This window comes from Bombus fervidus, chromosome 16 (genome assembly GCF_041682495.2).
Source record: "Bombus fervidus isolate BK054 chromosome 16, iyBomFerv1, whole genome shotgun sequence".
NCBI classification, from domain to species: Eukaryota; Metazoa; Arthropoda; class Insecta; order Hymenoptera; family Apidae; genus Bombus; species Bombus fervidus.
Genome location: NC_091532.1, coordinates 1,818,150 through 1,841,532, shown reverse-complemented (window position 1 = coordinate 1,841,532; position 23,383 = coordinate 1,818,150). Strand labels below are relative to the sequence as shown.

General features: G+C 37.4%; 2 protein-coding genes and 1 long non-coding RNA gene across 11 annotated transcripts in view; 1 reads left to right on the top strand and 2 right to left on the bottom strand.

Moving 5' to 3' along the window:
- Positions 1-10,444, top strand: part of LOC139995858 (uncharacterized) — a 128,491-nt gene extending 118,047 nt beyond the window's left edge. For 6 of the 8 annotated variants that reach the window (XM_072019750.1, XM_072019748.1, XM_072019745.1 and 3 more), the window contains 3 exons: positions 438-614; positions 1,903-1,979; positions 6,900-10,444. In XM_072019750.1, the coding sequence (XP_071875851.1) occupies positions 438-614; positions 1,903-1,979; positions 6,900-6,977 (332 nt within the window). In that variant the 3' untranslated portion in view covers positions 6,978-10,444. The remainder of the gene's footprint in view (positions 1-437; positions 615-1,902; positions 1,980-6,899) is intronic. The other 2 variants (XM_072019751.1, XM_072019749.1) reach the window with 1 other exon arrangement.
- Positions 6,299-6,954, bottom strand: LOC139995920 (uncharacterized). Its single transcript, XR_011802089.1, has 2 exons — positions 6,838-6,954; positions 6,299-6,727 (listed from the first exon to the last, which is right to left on the bottom strand). It is a non-coding gene; the product is annotated as an uncharacterized lncRNA (long non-coding RNA).
- Positions 10,445-11,490: 1,046 nt separating the features above from the next.
- Positions 11,491-23,383, bottom strand: part of LOC139995856 (uncharacterized) — a 55,715-nt gene continuing 43,822 nt past the window's right edge. For both annotated transcript variants that reach the window (XM_072019742.1, XM_072019743.2), the window contains 21 exons: positions 22,958-23,119; positions 22,478-22,604; positions 22,249-22,398; positions 21,991-22,167; positions 21,382-21,546; positions 20,110-20,453; positions 19,678-19,930; positions 19,320-19,513; positions 18,944-19,150; positions 18,763-18,868; positions 17,066-17,610; positions 16,319-16,517; positions 15,918-16,117; positions 15,732-15,831; positions 15,203-15,388; positions 14,452-14,744; positions 14,076-14,163; positions 13,808-13,978; positions 13,347-13,532; positions 12,943-13,235; positions 11,491-12,782 (listed from right to left, as the gene is read on the bottom strand). In XM_072019742.1, coding sequence (XP_071875843.1) covers positions 12,297-12,782; positions 12,943-13,235; positions 13,347-13,532; positions 13,808-13,978; positions 14,076-14,163; positions 14,452-14,744; positions 15,203-15,388; positions 15,732-15,831; positions 15,918-16,117; positions 16,319-16,517; positions 17,066-17,610; positions 18,763-18,868; positions 18,944-19,150; positions 19,320-19,513; positions 19,678-19,930; positions 20,110-20,453; positions 21,382-21,546; positions 21,991-22,167; positions 22,249-22,398; positions 22,478-22,604; positions 22,958-23,119 — 4,632 coding nt within the window. In that variant the 3' untranslated portion in view covers positions 11,491-12,296. The remainder of the gene's footprint in view (positions 12,783-12,942; positions 13,236-13,346; positions 13,533-13,807; positions 13,979-14,075; positions 14,164-14,451; positions 14,745-15,202; positions 15,389-15,731; positions 15,832-15,917; positions 16,118-16,318; positions 16,518-17,065; positions 17,611-18,762; positions 18,869-18,943; positions 19,151-19,319; positions 19,514-19,677; positions 19,931-20,109; positions 20,454-21,381; positions 21,547-21,990; positions 22,168-22,248; positions 22,399-22,477; positions 22,605-22,957; positions 23,120-23,383) is intronic.

The following is a 23,383-nucleotide window of genomic DNA, read 5'->3' as shown; positions in this document are numbered from 1 at the left end:
TCGTCTCCTAGCACTTTTATTTATTATTTTTTTTTTCTCTTTTTACTATCTCTTCTTCCACCAACAACATCCTTACGCTTGAAATATCATGATAAATATCCACGAAAGGATGGGCCAGGTATCGACATGTTTCAGAATAAGTCATTTTATTCGAACTTATATCAACGGAATATTGTAAATACCGCATTTTGTAATAAAGCAATCATCCTGTACCTTTGACTAACTTTTACGTTATTGCTTGCACAATAATACACGATCTATGAGTAACTACTTAAGATATAATTAAGATTATAATTATCGAGTTGTCGGTTTACATGAGAAAAAGGAAAAGAAAAAGAGAGAAGATAAGACGAAATAAAAAGAAAAGGAAGATCGTGGTTCGTGTTTAGCGCGTCTATATTTAAAAATCTAACGAATCCTGTTTCGTTTTGTCACAGGAAATGCTAGCAGCACTTCGGAGTTCGTAAGGCAAGAACTGAGAGCGATCGTTGGCGCACGAACGCAACAACAGCAACAACAAAGGATACCTAACAATATTCAGAACAACCTCTCTGGTCAAGTATCTCAGGATGATCTCGAAGCACTCGGTCTGACGTTTGAAATGTCTTCTGCAGGTACGTCTGTCGGAAGAAGAGATACGTTTTCTCTTTCGAAAGTCGTGTGTTAGTCAAGAGGCTTAGTCGAACAGTTTGTAATAAAGGAACGGAAAAGAAATTAGTCCTCCGCCTAATTTCTTTTTCTTTCGGAAATTTTTGTTTCTTTTTTTTCGAAAACTGGGGGAATTATATTAATTGCTAATGATCTTCATTGGTTTCTCGATATATTAACAAAATTGATAAAAAGTTGAATTTCGCGTTCCGCTACGGAGAGTATATTCGTTGATCTTTAATCGTTATAATTATTTCTGTACGTTGTAAATAGCGCGTGTAATGTGCTGGAAGCTGTGAAAAAGTATTACAGGGATCCTACATATATTCACATAAAGTTTCGCTTCATTTATATCACGTTTCATTCAATTACACTTTTTAACAACTTTCTTAATAGTCGTTCGTTTAATTTTTTTCAAGTATTCCCGATATTGTTGTAAAAATTGAATAACTCGTTCTCGTATCATGTGTGTATTAATAGCTGCCATTAAATTAATAATATTAGGAAAACGTATAGATATAATGCTAAAAATTGTAGGGGCAAAGAAATTACGATTCAGCAGTAAATGGTACCAATAGAACTGCTTTTTCGTCGAGAGTTTCGCGTTTAATTAACATTCTCTACCGTACTCAGTTTCTTCTTAATTATATTTTCTATAAATCTAATTTTTGTATTCCAAAACTTGAAAAAAAAAAAAAGAATTTTCTCTGAAAATCCTGAACCGACGTTCATAAAATTTCGCTGTGTATAAATTCTTACGTAAAATTCTGTACGAAACAAAGAAATTGATCGCGTGATACTATCCGCGAGAATCTTTTCTCAAATTTATTAGCGAAAGAGTCGAAAAGTATATACACGACGATTCAACGCCGTACAAATTTCATCGGTTGTATCTATCATATCTCATCATCGGTATCACGATCGAGACGCGAATCTATCAATCGCTATCAGACAGTGGCTATAGCGGCTTTCACTTTCGATACAATCGTCCCTTTCGACTGAACAAAAGAATCGATTCTTTTCTTTCCGTAAACGATCCGAATCGGGGGAAAAATCGAACGATAGTTGTTTTATAGCTCGTGTCTGTCGTGTGCGCGAAGACGATATAGTTACGTGCCTATTACATATAAATATGTACAGGATCGAAAGATGTGTCCGACACACGAACACGAATACGCCCGCTTCTTGTAAGAAAACGCATTATTTCTAATGAAAGACTGGTGGTAACGCCTACTGTTACAATGTCCTAACTAGGTGAGGCTGTGGTTAGCGATGGCCCTGCCAAGAGCTGGGCCATTGGGAGTGCCGGAAGTGCCCCCTCATCCTCCAGGGTAAGACCCTTCCGACAATTACTTTTACGTATACATTTATATATTTATTATATACATACATATATACTTATTTATTTATCTCTCTCTTTATACATACAATTTTTTTTAATTTATTTCCCATTTGATTTTGTATGCTATGTCTTCCCTTCTTCGCTTGGCTTCAGAACTTATGTGCACGACATGTTTAACGAGTACCTTTTTTTTTTTTTATTTCTCTACGCACTGAGCGTAAAACTTGTAGGGGGTATTTTAGCGCTCTCTTTATGCATGTGTCACTTTGAACGTTATTTACATTTATTTACATATTTCACTGTAGTAGTCGTAAATACGTTCGTAACGTTAGGATAACGTCTGCATATTTGTATAGATCGTTGACGCGCTCACCAGCTACGCAGTACATAGCGAGATTTATCTTTTGCATCACGAAACAGTATTTTTCAAGGTAGTCTTCGCGTCTCTACTCCTTTTCTTCTTTTTTTTCTTTTCAACTTGTTTTCACATTTTTACTTTCTACCAAAGTTCCGACGAAACGAGAGCGGATATCTTATCTTTCGTTCAACGGACTCTTTGTTTTCCACTGTTCGCGTACATACACGGTTATATCGACTTTGTACGATTGACAGTTGCGTGGACGTACAAAGGGTACATCGAGCCAGCTTGTTCGTCTTGTCAGACGGTGATCATCCGCGTTTTATAACTTCCTTTTTATAGTTTCGTTTAATTATTCTTTATTCCGTTGTCACTGTATCCAGAGATGCAGGGGTAATCGAGACATGCGTTAATTGGGTAATTAGAGGAAAATTGATATTTCATATTTCTTTGTACGTACATTTCTGTTCCGCCTATACTTTAGTCGGAGTTGAATATCTGTCTGTAATATTTCAATTGAATTCAGATGAAATTATATTACGTGCTAGCGAACATTGAAAGTAGAAAAACATACGTTTGTTATTTGTCAAGAGTTGTTATAATTTTTAGTCATCTGATCGTAATCGATTGTATCTAATGACGTAGATGTACACGTAAGAAACGAGGTTGATTAATGTTTAGATAGGAAAATAATAAGAACAACGAGCGACTAGTTACGCTAGCGATATTTTAAAAATTAAAAAGTATCTGTGCAGAAGGATTAATAAATTAGAATATCGATAGTTACGTCACGACGAGCCTGGTATATCGTTTTCCTGTCCGCGTTCAAAAGACAGCAAAATATCGCTTTATCCGCGTTATTTATTGGCGCATCTTGTTTCAAGTTTTACACTCAGTGACAATTTACGAGACTAGGAAATGCGACATTTACCTCTTTGCATAACTCTGTCAATTTGACTAATATCATCGTTGTAAAATGAGAGAATTAGTTTTGAGAAACTACTGGAAATTCTTCGGTCAAACGCGTTAACGTTTCTTACGATCAAACGTCGTATAATTTCTATGCATAGAACTAACGTTTATTCTTTTAAATCGTATTAATTGCAAGTAACCACGCAAATCTTTCTCGTATATTTGTTCGCGACTGACTAACGCAACGCAAAAATATGAAGATATCAAATTCAAATAATCGCGAAGATTCGTTTAATTTCCGACAGTGACGATATCTCTCCTTTTCAAAATTTTTGGGCTTTTGCAAATTTTCTTACGATCAAAGGAAACGTAAATTGTTTCATATTTTGGGGAAAGGAATATTTTACAACTGTTTGAAAAATAAATTCATGTAACACAAAAATGTGCTATTGTGTATATTTAGGATAATAATAGAATGTTTTATGGTCGTCATCGTTTTCAAAAATTGGCAACCTGGAATACTTTCACTTAATATCTTTATTTCGTAGTAAGGACACGACTTAGAGCATATACAGGAGAAGAAAAGAAAAGAAAAGGAAAGAAAAAAGAAAATTGTAAGCAAAAAAAGCAAATATTTTTTGAATGATTTTTTTTTTTTCATAATTTATTTGACAAGCGGTGTCTCTTTAACCATAATACCATTTTCTATCAATTTATTATTCTGTTGCGATTTCTAGAAACATGGGTTGATTTTTAATAATAATAAAAAAAAAATATCGTTATATAGAGGAAGCTTTAGGAAAATGCTTTCAATTAAAATATTTGTCCAAACGAAACGAAATGCAAAAAAGACGAGTAAAATAACATAAAGTAAAATAAATTGAAGTAACAAAAAATATTTGTCGCATTGTATTTATGTATATGCCTGATGTGACATTTTTTTTTTTTTTCAAGGCTGCTGTATCTTAGTTCGTTAAGAAAGAAAAGCTGTAGTTGTTTGTTTGTTGATGTTTCAAGCATAAATACGATGGGTGCTAAGACACGTTGTTTCCTCTTCATTCTACAGGGTGATGGTGCCGTAAGCTTTAGCTCATTCGAAGTAATCAATATTAATCACACTGCCATTGTTGTATCGTGTAACGTACATTTAGTATTGTAATGCTTTTTCACAGTGAGCCAAATGGATATCTAAACGCGTAGCTCCTTATTACATACCTACTATTTTTCTCTCATATGCTGATTGCTCTCGTTGCATGAAGCAAAACTATTCTCGCGGTAAGTTTTACGCCGACAAATCGATGGAAACGCGGAACGAAGCCTCCGAAGGCCAATCGCGAATATTAATTTCCTCGATTAAATTGTTAATTAATGCGAAATAGTTGCGGTTCGTCGAATTTTCCTTCGAAATTTCGTTCCAGTTAATGGCAAATCATTCCGATGGCGTAGCCGTACATTAACGTGTTCAATACGACAGTAACATCAACGTAATTTTGGTGAAGTTGCGCTACTGCGAATTTCAATTTCAACTTTGTTCGATGAAATGCGAAAAGTGCAATAATCGAGGAAAAATTGGAATAAGCGTACTTCTTCCGCAGATAAGATAAATAATTACTCGTAATATATTTTTTATGAATTTCCAAGTCCTTATAATTAGCCACGTGTAGCAAGATATTGTTATCTTTGGACGAGCGTAAATTTTTGTACATAAATTTACCTATACCTTCCACGAATTAAGTTTTATCGCTTGCAACACTCTTCTTCCGAGCCTCTGAATTTTTTCGCGCGTTTATAATTACGTTTGCAAAGTAAATTTTCAAGTAAATTTCAAGCAGAGGATAAAATGAAAAAAAAAAACAAATTGAATAAATTCCTTGTCTTGATGTAACTTGTTGAAATCATTGTTGTATTCGTGGTGATAGAATTTGAACTATTCGTGTAGGTTGCTTTTTAGTATAAATGATCTACTGCGAGTTGAACGCGTTAATACTATCCGATGATTGACAATTAATTTAAACATCGGTCTTATTGTGCTCGCGATCAAAGATCGATCAACCGATCGATCTATTCGTTTATCGGCCTTCCAATTGAAAGATCGGGTCTGCGGAAGCAAGTTTAGTAATCTTTCGACATTTTGCGATACCCTTAACGTAGCTTCTTTAACGTTTCGCAAAATAACTGCTTCTTATAAATAGAAAAAAAAAAAAAAGAAAGAGAAAACGCCGTTTCTCTCTTTATTCTTTACAAACGTCGTTAATTCGCGCCCGGCCAAAGCGAATCTTTCTTCCTCTCCCTTGTTTATTTTTTATTTTATTTTACTTTTTTTTTTTACGTTATTAAACTAGCGGCCTTTGGTGTGCATTGGATCTTTGGATGTGTAGCGAACATATGTGGCTTCAGTACAGTTTTCTTTTGAGTTTTGACTTTGCGTTTGCCTCCGCAGGAGCGTTTTAGAATTCAGAGACGACGTCGATCGATTCCGTGTCGAGAACTTGTCGAGATTCTTCTTGTTTTTTTCTTTTTTTTTTTTTTATTTATTTTATGCTTTTTAGAAGAAGCGAAGAGTTGGTGTGAGTACTCAAAAAGTTCGAGATACAATACGATTTTTTATTTACTTTGATCAAAGTTAGAAACGTTTGATCGAAATTTGGAAATTTTCGGAAAAGAGCGATAGCGTTAGAATCGCTAACGATGGCGTTACTTCAATTTCTAAGGCAAAACAAGCGAATGTGTTTAAAATTTGTACTAACAAAAGAAAGAAAAAAAAGAAAAGAAAAAAGTTGCTGGTTTAGTACGATTTTAGCGGTAAATAGATTTATTGATTTTATACGAGTATTATAGATTCTAGTTGGTATATAATAATAATGGTAAAAATTTTGAGTACTCGCAAACACTAAAACAGAAACGCATTAGTTTTGATACGTAGCGTCACGACCACGGGTTTTTATAAATATTCAGGATGTAGGTGCTTTTGGACAGATCACTTAATTTATTCTCCTTCTCTGTTATTATTACTCTGTTTTAGAATAATTTCATGCCAGTTAACTTACAATAGTTTAATTATCAAATTTTGTATTACAGCTTTAAGGATTTTCAAAAGTGTACACCGGTCTTTTACCGAGACAATTATACCTTTAGACGCTTGCTTTTCTTCATTTCGTATTAGATTTGCTATTAGCAATTACTTGCCTATATCCAAAAGGATTTACATTGAAAATAATGTCTTTTTAACTTCAAAAGGTGTTCCATTATGCAACGCACATAATTCCATAGAAACAAATTTTCCCCAACGCAGAGTAAAATAACTATTTTATATTTTATATCCTACCATAGCACACGTAAAACGAGCTTGCATTATGCAACAAGACTACATAACTCACATAATTCGATACGACGTCATTCTCATAATTTTCGTCACGTAGTACTCTGTCCAATTTTTTCTACATTCTGAATTGAACGACGGCAACCTTCTAAAAAAAAAAAAAAAAAAAAAAAAAGAGAAAAAGGAAAAAAAATAAAGTAAATAAAATAAAAATAAAAAAAAGGAAAAGAAAGGACTGGTTGCCGGTATCTTGACTACCTTATTACAAAAGCCTGTAGAACGAAGCATATCGAACTAATCAAATGGAATTCATTTTACAGACTTCTATGGAGGAAGTAGCTCGAGGTGATCCGAAGGTGAACCAGTCGTCCCTGTTACAGAAACTGTTGTCCGAGTGACTGCCGGCCAACGCTCTGCACAGTAAAGGGATCTATGTAATATACGTTTGAACGCGAAACCAGAGACAGGAAGAACGAGAAAATGGAAATAAGGAGTGTGAGAAGAGAGAATTACAAGAGAATGAGAGAAAAGAAATTGAATGGAAATCGATGATACATACACGCATGTACACCCTATACGTAATGGATACTAATTGTATTATATGTAAACGCTGCAACACACGAAGTCAGTATTCAGATACGTATCACCAAATACAATTTCGAAAGAAGAATTAAAGAAAAGAAATGTCAGACCACTGCGTCGTGCTCTCCGTGGCCTCTTTGCGTTTCGAACAGTTCGAACTCGCGGAACAAGATGTCAGGGAACGTCGACCCAGTGTATCGACGTTAAACTCGCTCGAACTCCAAGGACGAGAAGGTTTCCGTTTTTCGTTTGGCTGTGTCGAGATCTTTTCCACGATTCCACCAGATCGTCCTTGACCTCGTTGACGTCGAGACGGATGATCTTAGTTTTCGTGACGAATAACCGGCAAGGTGGATTAGTGTTGACGAACGATCGAACGAACAGCAATTGGTGGATCGAAATTTGTGAATCGAAACCGGAGAAAAGGTGTGAGAACATGGATCTCGCGATTACGACGATGTTAGGCGACGAGAGAAGGTTTGGGCGCGGGGAGCACGTGGCACGATAGTGCGATGTTCTTATTTTATATATATACATGGATATATAAAAAAGAAAGAAAGAAAGCCTTTCTCGAGGCAACCCAGCTTCGGACGATATTTGAGTATATATAAATAGATAAATATAAATAAATAAATATAAATATATATATATATACATATACATATATATATATATATATACACATATGATTACAAATATAATACCGACACGATGAACTGACGGCCGTGTAACTCTGTATCCAGGGTTGCTACGCATTGCCGTCAGTATTGTATTTGGTATCACTGAAAGAAACTACGTAGGTACCTCAAAGGTATACTTTATTATACCACTGGCTGTTGAACATAGAACTATTTATAGGTTTAATTATTGTACACAAGAGCGATGAAGTAAGAGTATGATAAAGAAGGCGGTGGAGAAGGTGAAAAAAAAAAAAAAGAAAGAAAGCAAATAGAGCACTATTTCACATATTCTCTTAATTTAACGATCCGTTTTGACTATTACATTTATGAATAATATATTTGTGATTGTAAGAATCCGCAACCAAAATGTGACAAAGAATACTTGTTGTTGTTAATATGATTATAACTATTATTATTATATAATAATTATTATTATTTTATTTTATTTTATTTTATTATTATTATTATTATTATTATTATTATTATTATTATTATTATTGACATCATGATTATTGCTATTACCAATATTCTTATTGCAATTACTATATTATTATAATATTAAGGATTATTATTATTATTATTATTATTTTATTATTATTATAATAATAATTATTATTATATCAATATTGATATTATTGAACACTTGGAATATGCATATTTCTATTCAATAGTAAGAGTACCTTTATATATACATATATATATATATTGTATAAATGTATATGTATATATATGTATAGGGATTTATATATCGTGTTATATATACATATGATTCGTTCGTTTATTTATATATAATCGGTATATAAATTTACGTATATTTATATATGTATGTATACGTGTGGAGAGGATGAAGAAGATGAAATGAAAAAAATGGAGATCGATCCTTCTATTTTGCATAGCTCGGTAATTCTCTTTCGAGTCTTTAGAGATGCACACTAAATTACTTCACCTAACGACATCCGTTGTTGCATTGATCGTAATTGAAAAGAAAAAAAAAAAACATGTATCGAAGAGGAATTAAGAGAAACGAAAAAGAAACAAAGGAAAAAAAAAAGTGGAAAATACGTCTAATTCACGTTTATTGTATATATATATACACACGCCGCGCGACATAAAACAATCGGTGTGTATATATGTATATCATACATGCATATGAAAGAAATCTCACGCAAGTGTCTTATTTTTTCCAGGATGTTCACCGATTATTAAACGAAAAGAAAGATTGAAAAACAGAGTTAAAAAGAAAAAAAGAAAAGAAAATGATAAGTGTAAAAAAACAGCGGAAGAAGTAAGTTGGAAGAAATTGCCACGAGGTAAACACTCGCGAGTCTCGGTGATAGCGTACTTCGTTTATCAGGGAAGTCGCTGTTCACCGTCGTGACCAGAAGTCTGCGCCAGAATGCGTTAAAAGTTTGGTTTTTCTCTCACTTTTTTAATGCGAGGATAGTGTCCCTTAGCGTAGCTGTTTTAATGCGATATACATATATATATATATACAACATGTATTTTTTTAATCCAAATTGTTCGTCGTCGAGATTTTTTATTGTTCTCCTCAGCATTCGTTTTTTTTGTTAATATATTCTGTTTCTTTAGGTTCGATTTTAAGGCACGTGTTCATAGAAAAGGAAGGTGTAAAGGTATGCGGGGAGATTGCCGATCGAGTTTAACGCGATTGTTTGCTTGAGTGTCTCTTATGTTAGGCGTATAGATGAGGAATTCGTTTTTTTTTTCTCCTGTTTTTTTTAGGCACAATTTTATCGAGCGTTAGTAGTTTTTAATGATTTTATTAATAAAAGGAATGTTACCGTTCTGGAGGTTACGTTTAGATCGTAAGAATCGATGATCGATGGGAAAAGCAAAATGTGGTAATCGAAAAACATAAAAGGACGTATGGAAGAAGAAGAATATGAAACCGTACATGTAAAAAGGGAAAGAGGTCTGTGTAGAAGAAGACGAAGAGAAACGATTTGGAAGGACGAAGATCGATATTTATACGAGTATAATTAATTGCTGTGATGACACTGGCCTGCTCATCTCTGTTGCACTTTCTTCCAATTAATCGGTCAGTTACAAAGAGTTGCGTAAAATAAAAAAACAAAACGACAAAAAAGAAAAAAAAACGAAGAAGAAAAGAAAGATATGAAAATCCTATAAAACACATTCGTGAGGTACTCTGAATATGTACACGTGCATACATAGACATGTATACTCGTTTCGTTAGTCGCGCGTCGCCGTTCACACAGCGGTTATTTTGTGTGTGTGTGTGTGTGTGGCGCACACGCGCGCCCACGTACGTGTGTATGTATGCCCGCGCGTGTGTGTATGTGTGTGCTTACGCCTGCGTGCGCGACGAAGAATGAATGGTATTTCACGGTGTGCGTGCGGCTCTGCGTGTTTTTTTCTCTTTGTGCGTGCGTGCGCTCGTAGGCATGCTTGTACGCGTGTGTGCGTAGTGAATTACGTCATATAGATAGATCATATGTGCTTTCTAATGATGAATAATTTTATAAATATAAATATAATATCGATCTCTCACGTGTACATTTATTTTGGAAATTCGCGCCTGGTCCGCGCGGGTTTGATCATTAAACTGTAATTAGTTTTCATGTGCTTTATTTTCCTTTGGATATCGCGTCTAGCGATATCTCTGATTATCCTTCTACAAAAAAAAAAAAAAAAAAAAAAACCACCATCCATCTGCTTTGACACTTTGAATCTTTCGGATTCATTCGATGGCTAAAGATTCGAGTTGCTCGTTTTCCATTCAACTCGATCGCTTCGATCGATTTTATGACTCGAGTAAATACAACAATTTGAATAATTACTTAATACGTTTTATTACTTAAAATAACGATACATATAATATATAAATATAAAATTAGGGTAATCTTACTATTACACGCGATAGTTTCCTTCGTTATATTTATTTTTTACGATCTTCTATAATATGCATCAAGCATAAAATTGACATTACGCGATCATTATTATTCAATTCTCTCTATACCTACGTGACTTTTAAATAGCGATGCTACGATAGTAGTTATAGTTTTTACGCGTGACAAGTATCGCGCCGATTACCGCTTTTCATTTTAATTGTTAATGTTTTTGACACAATTTAAGTAAACGGAAAAGAAAACAGAGAAGATAATATTTTCTTAACGTGGCAGTTGAAGAGTCAAATTTTTATCTTAGGAAATATCTATTTTATACTATTGATACGCGTTAATAGGAAGATATGCTCTCTTTCGTGCACGCATCTTCGAATATCTGAGTCGACGGGAAAATTTTAATTACCTACCAATTGACAAAGTCAACAAATGTCAATCGAAATCGGCTGAAATTCAATTAAGAAAATTAATCAAAAAAGTTTGTCACTATCAACGAAATTTCAAATTGATCCTTAAGGAAAGTAAACCGATTCGTACAAGATAAAGGATCTCCGAATAGAGTAAATTTATCCTTGCCGATTGACGAATTTATTTTATACAAATATATAATCGTTCTTCCAAAAAAGAAAAAAAAAAAAAAAGAAAAACATTTCACGTTCGTCGTCAAACATTTCGAAATCGCGATCACGAAAGAGACCATTGAACACAAAATTCGCGACGTGCCGCTGCACAAAAATCATCAGGCTGTTTCAGCGTCCGATAGCTTCTATAAAACTGTTTTATTCGACTCAATGTAAATACATAGGCAAGTAAATGTTATAGAATAAAATAGCGATACATATGATACACTGGATCGTTAATTTAAAATTCGATTGTTTACGCGAGTTTGATCAGCGCCCGTGGTGGCAGCGGATGCCGTCGATTGGCAGTTTTTGGCCGAAGACGTTCGTCCCCGTATCGTATTTTTTGGCATTAAGAACGACCGACGAATGGCCTATTCGCATTATGAATGCTCCTTTATATTCCTTCGTTACACCATACGGAACAGACGCGATAACTTAACTAACAGATTCGAACATCTCGTTATATATACACACAGACTTGCTGTTTCTAGCGATGGGATTTGAAACGCTACAAATCGTTTCGAAGCTGTATGGACGACGAAAAATTCGAATCACTCGGAACACGATCCGATGTTCGCAACTCTCGACGAGTCTTGGACGTCTTGAGAAATTTCTAAGTGTTCGATGTTTCGCTATCATTCTCGATAAGTGTTTCCGTTTCCAAACGATATGTTAACGTGAAGCGTTAACGACAGTGTTCGAAAGAATAGCGCGAATGTCGATGTCCAGACGCTGGTAGAAGAAAAAGATCTTCGAAACTTTCAAGACGTATCGAGATTTTAGATTTACGCGTAACTTAAGAGTCTTAAACTTCGAGTCGTGTTCAAAGTGCTTCGAATCTTCTTCTATAATCTTGAAAAGCCTCGAATGGCTTTCGAGATAAGATTGAAACACCCATTACTAGTTCGTTCGCACGATTACGTCCGTGCCATCGCATCGATCGTTGTTTAAGCCGCGTTCGGTGATTCTGTCGTTCGTTCGGGTTTACGTAGTCTGCCTCTTCTTCGATACTGATACGGAACGCGTCTATTCGGATCTCTCGTTTTGCTTACAGGCGGTTTTTTGTGATATTGATAGTTTGGATAATATGAATGCGGCGGTGGATACTGAATGTTGCCGACTTGGTCTCTCTGGCCGTTCGGCGTGAAAGGTCTCGGCGTTCTGGCATGTTGGTCTTCCGTGACGCGACGTCGAATGCACACCGCGCAACGACTTACTCGCGATGTGTGATCGGCTTTCAACGTCTGTGGTATAGGCCTGCGGAACATCTCGTACTCCTTGACGATGGTTAACCAGTAGGATATGGCAGTGGAGTAATAGTTGCACGCGCCAAAACCATGGCACTCGATGAACGGTCTCGTGCGGAATTCTTCTAAACAGGAACCAGGGGACACCAAGGATTGACCGTATCCGCGTCCGCCTGCGTCTCGATGCTGAAAATTTTTCGTTGTTGCAGCTTTCGGATTATTTCGGAATCGTTGGATTTTGCTTCATTAATTTCGTAATTGAAACTTATTTCTCTTGTTAGAGAAATAAGCAAGCGACTCCGGATACTCGTGAGCGAGAGCGTAAAGCGAAGAAAGTTATACTCACCATGAGGAAACTGTATCCGATCCAAAGTTCTTCCCAACCACCGGGACACTCTGGTATAGCCATGGATTGACTGTGCACCGCGATCACTCGAGTTGGAGCCTCGCAAACGGAACATCTGGACAGATACCTTCCGACTTCCGGTGCCGGTATAGACGCCATGGACATAGGCATAGGTTCTGTCGTGCTCAACCAATAGCTGTAATCGTTCTTATTGGCGTAGTCGCATACGTTCTGCAAATTGCACATCGTGAAGGGCATGGTGGAGAACTTTTGAAGGCAGCTTCCAGCGGTGCCTGAAACGAAATATAATCTCGATCACGCGTTCCGTTCTTAGGAAGGAGAACAGACGAGTTAATCGAGAAATTTAATGTTTATTTCCATTAGTCGTTTTTAAACGTTCTTACCAAGATCCTGTCCGACGGAATATCCTTCGCCCATTATGTGCAAAAACGAGAAACCGTCCCAAAGTTTCACCGTATTTCTTGGACACACCGGTATCATTTCGGATTGCGAGTGTCGAGCAAAGAAGAAACCTCTGTTTCGGGCACCTGGTGCCGGTGGTGCCGGACTTCCTCGTATTCCGGGGGATCCTACGAATTAATTTGCATCTTTTTACATTTCTAACGTATCATAACTGTTAGATCATAGCTTTTTATTCGCAAATGAACGAAGATCACTGATAAGTTAAATTTCGTATTTTTTGTACAGGGCGGTTTTAAAATTCAACACATCGTCGATCTATCTCGCGCCGTTGAAACGTTTCTGGAGCTAAACATTGGTATTTCATCCTCTTCAGAATTCTAATAACATTGCTCGTCGCGGTAACGAAATATTGCTCGTATCTCGTTAATAAGTGATTTATTACCTGGAAGACCTTGTCGGCCGATCGCACCGCGAGGACCAGGATAACCAGGAGAACCAATAACGCCCTCTAGTCCTGGAAGACCGGGAAGTCCTTCCATTCCTGGTTCTCCTTTTCTTCCGGGAATTCCGTCTTCTCCTTGTTCGCCTATCATGCCCTGAAGCCCAGGGAAACCTACGCAAATAAATAAATATATAATATGTATATTAAATGTCCTTTCAAATGATAAATTATTGATTTATTTTGAAATTCTGGTTGCTTGTTATAGTACCTGGCAGTCCTGGAAGTCCTACATCACCGGGTAAACCTTTTCTTGGGAAAGGCGAGAATGGATTAATACCATTATCTCCTTTCGGTCCCTGCGAAGCGTACAAAAATTTATATAAATTTTCTGGAAATATTATTCACGACAATATATTAATTAAATTACTCGAGTTTCTTTACATTCTTTGCTAGTCTAAACGCGTTAATTGTATCTCGTTATAGTTCAAAGTATTTCGTATGATACACGTGATATGTTCACGAAAATTGTTTAAATTGGCAGGAGTTCCTTACTTTTATACAACAAAATTTATATATTCTTTAAACTCTTCGATATTCTATGATCAATAGCGCGTCGAATATGTAAGATAATTGAAATAACTAACCTTTGGTCCTGGAAGTCCCATCGCACCGGATAAACCTTCGTCTCCGTCGTCACCGCGTTGTCCTCTTCGTCCAGGTACTCCTTCGCGTCCAGGCATGCCCACTTCACCAACTTCTCCTTTTATTCCTTTTCTACCGTTGAATCCAGGCAATCCTGGTTCTCCTGGTCTTCCTTTAATGGCGAATATAGGCAGTCCACGGTCGCCAGGTTCACCTTTTGGTCCTTGTAGACCAGGCATGCCTTCCAAACCATCTAATCCTGGAGCTCCAGGGAAACCCCTGAAACCTTCTGGACCTACACACGAAGATGAAATATGAACACTAGTTCGCGGTAAACAGTGATCCTGTCGATAGTGTAGACTTTTTAAAATATTCATTTAATTTAAATCAATTTTTTAGACAAATTTTTAAACAAATTTAAAGATTATAGACATTATCTCGGTCTGGTTTATAATTTATTATTAGATCGCAGATTTTTATGTATTTACGTATCTATGGGAAACTCGAAGGTGTATAAAATACATGGAATACGCATAAAATGTAAAAATATATAAAATAAGAAAAATTTGCCTCTACTAAATATTATAGGAAACGGTGTATGTGATATTCTTGTTATTTTAGATAAAAATATATTTTAGCGTATTACCAGCGCTTTTTTCAAATTTCTGATGAGAAGTATAAATATATACGCAATTTACCTGTAAATCGTAAATGAGAAATTCATTCATTCGTACTATGAGAAGAGAATAATACCTCGATCTCCTGGAAGTCCCTTTGGACCACGCGTGCTGAAACCAACGTCTCCCATAATTCCTTTAGGTCCATTATATCCGTATTCTCCGGGTGCACCCTTTTGACCCGGAATTCCTGGAGTCCCGGGTAGTCCATCTAGTCCAGGTAATCCGTCCTCGGATGGTTCGGCCAACTCACCGGGTAATCCTAGATAACAAGTATAATATAATTATACGCATTTATACAACGAATATCTTACCGGTGATCGTGCTGTTTTAACGCGAGACTTGCAAATCGATTAGTTTCAAATTTCTTGCCTTTGATATTGCTAAAGATATCTTGCTAAGATAGGTAGGGATTTCCGAGAAAATTAGCGTTTGATTTTCCCAAATTCCAAGACCCGATGGTACACTAGCTCGCGAAAGTACAATTTGAACACTTTCCACAGAATATTTTTATGTCTATCTATAATTTTCTATATCTGACGCATTTAAGTACTGTTCAGGTGTTGGTAAATATAGTGTTGCGTAGAAACGTGATTGGTGTTTACCTGGGAAACCTTGAGGTCCTCGATCGCCAGGAAGACCTGGGAAACCTGGCACACCTGGGAATCCATCTGGTCCAGGGAATCCAATATCACCTTTCATACCCTGAAATTGTTAAATTAAAATTGCTAAAAACAAGCAAATTCGAGGGCTAATTTTTTACAATATAAAAATATTCGTTATTTACGTACCATTCGTCCATGTAATCCTATAAAACCTTGTTCACCGCGTATTCCTTTTTCACCTTGCAAGCCTTCGAGGCCAGGAGTACCGAAATCACCCCTTTCTGATACACCATACGACGGAGGACCTGGTTCACCTACCATTCCTTTGGGTCCTGGTGCACCCATTAAACCGGGTAATCCTCTAGGACCAGGATCACCAGGCATTCCTGAATAAAATTTACACATTGTACAATATTTACCATTTTTCCTGTTCTCTAGCGTCATATTGTAAATTATTAATATTTTGACGATTCCTTCGCGGGGTTGGTTTAATAAAAAAAAAAACGTAAATTTTAATTTTTAGTCTTCTTTTACAATTTACTGATAAGGACAGTAAGATAATTTACAACGAAATTTGCGAAACCTACCTGGCAAACCCATTTGACCTGGATCTCCATCCAATCCGCGTTTACCTTTAGGTCCGCTGTAACCAGGTGGTCCTATCGGACCTCGTTCACCCTTCACGCCAGGTAAACCGTGAATACCATATGCTCCAGGCGTTCCCTTTAAACCCCAAATTCCTCTTGGCCCTTTCAAACCATCCGGCCCCATATCACCCACCTCTCCCTATATGAAACAGATAAACGAGGAGCTCTTATTATCGTATTATTTATTCCCGTTATTAATATTATTAACCAAAATGTTATATCGCCATCGTCATTTAGTATTATTTAATGTAAGCACGGAACGTTGATGTATAACGTACGGTTATAATGTTATAAGATTGTTTGGAGTATTCATAGCGAAAGATAAGAATGTTTTAACTGGAATTAAACCTTTTGCCATCTATAACTTCACCAGTCTTCTGTCGAAAACATTTTTGACAAAATACGAGAAAATTAATTAATTTAGATCTGAAAATACGTGCAAGTGGTTGGTAGAAAAATTGTAAAGTTAATTCTATATATTATATTTCCGCAATTGAATTTTTCATTTTACATGGAAATCTTCCTATTCGAATCATTGCACTGTTTAATCAATCGTTTCCTCTAGATTTTACCCTGATGTAATTTTCGGACACATAACGATGCCCTGGATGCGTGCACCAAACAAACTTGTAAAACCAATTTAGTTTCTACTGTATTTTTAAACATCATCGTCGCTAAGAGACTTACTTTTGGTCCAGGTAGTCCGTTGAATCCGTCAAAGCCAGTTTCACCTTTGATTCCCTTCGAACCAGGGAAGCCATCGCGACCTATTCCTGGTTCACCAGGTGGGCCATGTCGCCCATCCATGCCAGGGAAGCCAGGAGGTCCGACTTCTCCCATGAAACCAGGCTCACCCAGCTCACCTTGGGGTCCACTGAACGCGCTTTCACCCGGAAGTCCGGCCAAACCATCCGGTCCCACGTCTCCAGAAATACCTTTTGGACCAGGTAATCCCATAATTCCTATAACACCTTCGGCTCCAACGTCTCCCGGTTGTCCTTTAGCTCCGATTATTCCAGGCATTCCGTCGGGTCCAGGCCAACCAGGAGGACCAGGTTCGCCAGTTTCACCATCGGCACCGTCTGGTCCAGGAGGACCCGGTTGACCCGGTGGACCATCCCTTCCTGAGTAACCCATCGGTCCAGCATCACCGTCGTCACCTCTGCGTCCGATGAAACCGATTTCTCCTTTCAGACCCTTCATTCCGTCGAATCCAGGTGTTCCGTAGGGACCTATTTTCAGTCATTTTATTAGCGATGTATTATCAGAAAATTGTAGATTTTAATGCATTTGTGGGAAATTTGAAAGCGCATAAATCCATAGAACGTGGGGATAATACGCAAAAGTATCTAAAATATTCGAAGTTATAATATTTAATGCATAAAACGATCCTCTAGATAGATTTCATTTTTTTGTTCGTAAAAGCATATAACATAATTTGCTTAAATATCCACGATTTAAATACCAAGTTTCCGCGTAATTCTGTTGCATTCTACCCGCTCTTTCGTTCCAATATACCATCGATGTTTGATAATTAGACCGCAGTTGAAATATCCGATTCCGTGTGTGCCATTCAAAGCATGTAAAACAGGATGTTCGCAGTTTAAATATCATCGTTATACAGAATTTTGTAAAGTTTGGATTTCCCTGGCCTTTTCCAGTGGGAATGTACATATCGAGCGAGGCGTGTTCGTTGTTCGTTTATTGCGTTCATGCGTTACGGTTAATCCTTGTTTATAGTTACCTAACAATTCCCATGAATCGTCGCAACTGTTTCGAAAGGACCATTCTCTCTAGAGAGTCGGTCGATACGCCGAACAGATTTTCTCGTGCATTTAAAAACTAATCGGATGCCAATTGCGTTAATTAACATTTCCGATGTAATGACTGTAAATACTTGAAATTCTACCTTGCAGAGTGAAACGTTTGTGAAAAACAAGCGCGATAAATTTCATGTCATCGATATTTAACTCGAATTAGATAAAATCTCAAGCAACAACGAATAATATTGAAAACTAATTGATACAAGTTTTACTTGAAACAATGGATTTCTTTGCAAATCAACGAGGTCTGCAAAGAATAGAAGCGACACAACTATCCGATCAATTTAATACCGCGACTAATCAAAAGTATTACGTGTCGACTGAATTACTCTTCTTAATCGTGTATGGTCACTATCCGCGAGAAATTGCTCTTTGTAGAATAGCGTTACACAACACAGATCAAATATATATCAATACACAGATCAATAGATAGATCAGAAAGTTGATCTATTTGGTCAATCTTTTATGCGTCAAAGGGTTCGTTTCGCAAATAAAAAATAATAATAAATTTCTGATATTCGAATTGAATTAATAAAAATTAAAATTTAAAAACCATCTTACCTGGAATACCGATTTCTCCCATTCTTCCGGGCATTCCAGGTTGTCCAGCCATTCCAGGGAATCCCCTAGGTCCCTGAGTGCTGTAACCTCGTTGACCTTTGGCTCCCTGTTGATCGATTTTTCCCGTTAAATCTCAAGGATCAAATATCAGACGTCTATCGTCTTTGCCGTCTAATTTTACCTGTAGTCCAGGCAATCCTTCCTGGCCAGGAGCACCTTTGCTACCTTTCGTTCCTTTCACACCATCCACTCCGGGTCTACCTTGTAAACCTCTAGGACCAGAATCACCAACGTCTCCCTTGTTACCAGACCAACCCATTAATCCATAATCGCCGTACGTCTGATTTGATCCTGGTTCTCCGCGATCTCCTTTGTTACCCAAGCGTCCCTAAAGAAAAAACAATTTTATTTCACCTGTATTACGCGATAGTCGCATAAAAATTCAACATCACGAAAGAAAAATATTACGAATACATTTTTGTTGATTTTCTGTTTTTAACCTTATTTTACGTTACGTTATTAAACGTTTGATTCGATCTCTTTGTTCATATGCCTACCGTGAAACCCATTGGTCCTTGTAATCCTGGTGTACCGGATGTTCCGCGAGGTCCTTGATCTCCTGGCATACCGGGATATCCCTTTAATCCTATAGGACCCTGACGGGATATACCAGGTGATCCAGAAATTCCCGGCAGTCCCGGAAATCCTTCGTCACCAGGCCATCCTTCGACACCTTTCGCACCGTCCTCTCCTGTAGAAATTTCATCACACGTTTACTATCAAATGGCGATTAACAATCGCTATTTTTTTACAATCTTTCATTTATTCTTAGTATAGTATATGTAGTACATATGTAGTATAATAATTGATAGGAGAAAAATTCAGAGAATAAGTGTTGTCTCTTTAACCTCTTACCTATATCACCTCGTCCTCCTTTGTATCCTTTCTCTCCTTTCAGATTTATAACCGGTGGCGGATAAGATTCTCCGGGTTCGCCTTTTCCTCCTTTGTCACCCATTGGACCTTTGGTTCCCGGGATGCCCGGGAAACCCGGCTCACCTCGAAGAAATTCTTTTGGTATCGATGCGTTGTCACCCGGAACACCCGGAATACCATCCAGTCCGGCGAAACCGTCGCGTCCTGGATACCCTGGAGGACCAAAATCACCCTGAAAACAAAGGAGCGCCGTTCGTTGCCTATGTTCTCACGAAAAATTGATCAGCTTTCGCAAAACTATATAATCACAGAAGATATAAAATGAATAAATAACAATTGTTCTTCAAATATTTTCTTAAACGGCCAAGTCTCTCAGATGCCGTTTGTCATTCAGATAAAAAGTATTCTTACCTTCTCTCCTTTAGGTCCTTGAATGCCAGTGTCACCGCGACTACCAGGTTGACCTCGTGGGCCTCTCGGTCCTTCGACACCAGGGAAACCCTTGTCACCGATATCACCAGGCATCCTAGTTAGTTTGTCTGGCCATGTCAATTTTCCCATTTCTCCTTTAGGGCCTTGAGGACCAGCGATTCCTGGTCGTCCACTGTCTCCTTCCAATCCTCTGGGTCCCATAATACCCCGTTTACCTTGTACGCCTTTGAATCCACGAAGTCCGGACAATCCCGGGTATCCTGGCGTTCCAGGATATCCGTCCAGCCCGGAATCACCAGGTTCACCCTTTCTACCGGGTAGACCTGTTTTGAGAAATAGTACGTATCAATATACCACGTGTAATGTATAGCAATCGATCGGAATTTCTTTTTTGGTAAATAAGAACTTCGAAATATCTTTACGTTTGCATAAAGTAAAAAATACATGGATATCGCATAAAAGTTTCTCCAATTGTTTAAATATTTTTTCGTAATGATTTGCAATTATTGTGAATCGTAATTATCAACGATAACTTGATCGATGATAATCATACGGAGGTAATCGAAACGTAGAATTCGATTCAAGAGCGGCAAAGAAATTCTTCTGCGAATAATTACCGATGAAAACTTTTTTATTTTAAACGAATCATTCAACTAAATTCCTCCTTTCCTATTAACTACGAAAATGGATAATTCTCGTAACAGTTAAAAAATCATTTTCGTTCTTTCTTCCCGCCTATGTAATTGAATTTGCTACGTATTATCTAAAGTAGATGGTAGAGATTACTCTCCTTTAGCAGATTCGTTTCAATTGCGTTTAGTCATTCACGATCCAAATTCTTGTAGAGCACGAAAACATGAAAATAGAGAGCACGTCGTAGTAAACGATATTACAAAGCTTTTAAATAATTTTTTAATGGAACATTCAAAACCTCGGTGTAGGCTTATAAGCATGTAAGTAAGTGAATAAGTACACGATGCTATCAGATGCGATAACGTTGTAATCCTATTGCGAATTCAAGATACAGCAATAACTGTCCACCGCTCTTATCTCAAGATGTCATCATCATTAGTCACGCTAGTAAACTGATATTGTCTCGACAGTAGCAAACAGAGCGGAGCCATAGTATAATATACTATTAAAGCACAGATTTTCGATACGATGTTGAAACAGAATATTAAAGTTCAACGTCCATAGATATTAAAATGAGAAATAGTTTTTCTTCCTTTTTAATTTACCAATATAACGTACCTGGCGTACAAACACCACAGTCGTCTCCTTTAAGACCTCTTACACCTTTCAGGCCTGGAGCACCTGGCAATCCATCGGGTCCAGGAAGTCCTGGAAGTCCTGGTAAACCACGTTCACCCGGAGGGCCTCCGATCCTGCTTCCTTTCCCAGGGAAACCTTTAGGACCTGTCCGATCCAAACGTTAATTAGTATCGTTACAGGAAATTGTACGGGATACCAAATTTCCATTACAGCATATCGATGAAGATTTTTGCTTATAATTAAGAAAAATGAGCACGAACGAATAATTGTCGAATACGAACGATTTCTTCGTCGCTCACGAAATATCTGTGTTTCTAAACCAAGAACATAAGAAAATACTTTGTCTCGTTATTTATTTCTATCAATTTTTGTTACAAGAGACCGTTTGCTCATTTTTTTCATTTAATCAGCAATTTTTCATTAATATTCCGACAATTAATTAATTAAGCTCTGTTAATCGGTGTTCTGATAATCAACGTCCTAAAATAGTATAGACGTATATACAATTATGAAAGTACGAATGTAGGTGTATAAATATAAATTATAGAATAGACGTATGTGCAATTTATCAAACGAAAGAAAAGGTACCTTGGGGGCCATGATCACCACGATCTCCCGGTAATCCAGGAATACCGGGGTATCCAGGTTTTCCATCTAAGCCTGGTGGGCCGTGTATCGATATTCCAGGAAAACCTTTCGGACCGGCGAGGCCGGGTATACCCGGTGCACCTGGTGGACCTTGTAAACCCATTTCTCCGGTAAGACCTTGAAAAGAGAAATGCAACGAAATATGTTTCAGTTAGTTCAACGCGTTCTTCGATGGACATCGAATCCTTAAATACAAACCATCTTGCCCTGGCTCTCCTTTGATGGAAGATCCTTTCAGTCCTGCCGATCCAGGAGGCCCGATCGGTCCTGGAGGACCAGGTGGCCCGATATAACCTACTTTACCGGGTAAACCTGGTATTCCTGGTTCTCCTGGATTACCAGGCGGACCTAGATAGAAAGGAGCAGTTGTTACATCAAGATCTTTTTTCGTTCTATCTTTAGAAATGGATACTGGATAAAAGCAAACCTAGATCTCCTTGAATTCCGATATTTCCTTGAATTATTTCGTCCAGTTCCGGTATGTATTGTCCAGGTTCTCCCGCAGCTCCTTGTTTACCAGGTGGTCCTTGGTTTCCAGGCTCTCCCAACTCTCCCTGAATTCAAAATACAGAGGTACACGTTTCCAAGTCAATTTTCGAAAATTTATCTACTTTGCTATCGCTATCCTATTGAAAGATAATGCTTAATCAAAGTGATTATTAAATTAGATATTTTTGTATCAATTACAGTAAAATGCTAAAACACAATCATAGATTTACTTCGATAAATAAACCTGCAAAATTAATAAAATCTCAAGGTATATATGTACGCAAAAAGCGATCAATTAATTTTAAACCAAGTACGAACAGCGTACAATTTACAAATTACAAATGGACGTACAAAATACGCGATGGAATTATTTTATTAAGTTTCTTTGACTAAGAATGAAACGGTAGTGCGGTCTTACGTCTAATCCATCGGGTCCCGGTTGTCCGGCATAGCCTGGAGCCCCTTTCTCTCCCTTTTCTCCCGAAGGTCCTGGCGGTCCTATCGCACCCTGTTTGCCTCTAGGTCCATCGTTACCTTGCTCTCCCTTCATACCTTTAGTACCAGCGAATCCTGGACGACCCTGCGTGAAAATGTCACGTGTATACAACGCGGAGATTATCTTTTAATTTCGCAGTTGTGTTCGCTGCGTTCGTGAGACTTTCTCTCGCCGCAAATGTTTTAAATCGAATCAACACTAACGCGACGAAATCCTTTTGAAATATCGGGAGATTCGTTCTATCGAAGATTATTAATTTTAGAAGATTGGAAACAGAGAAGGATACGGAATTCTGCTACACCGAACGACGTTTTAAGTGTTAAATCCATTGTTTTGAAATAATTTCAT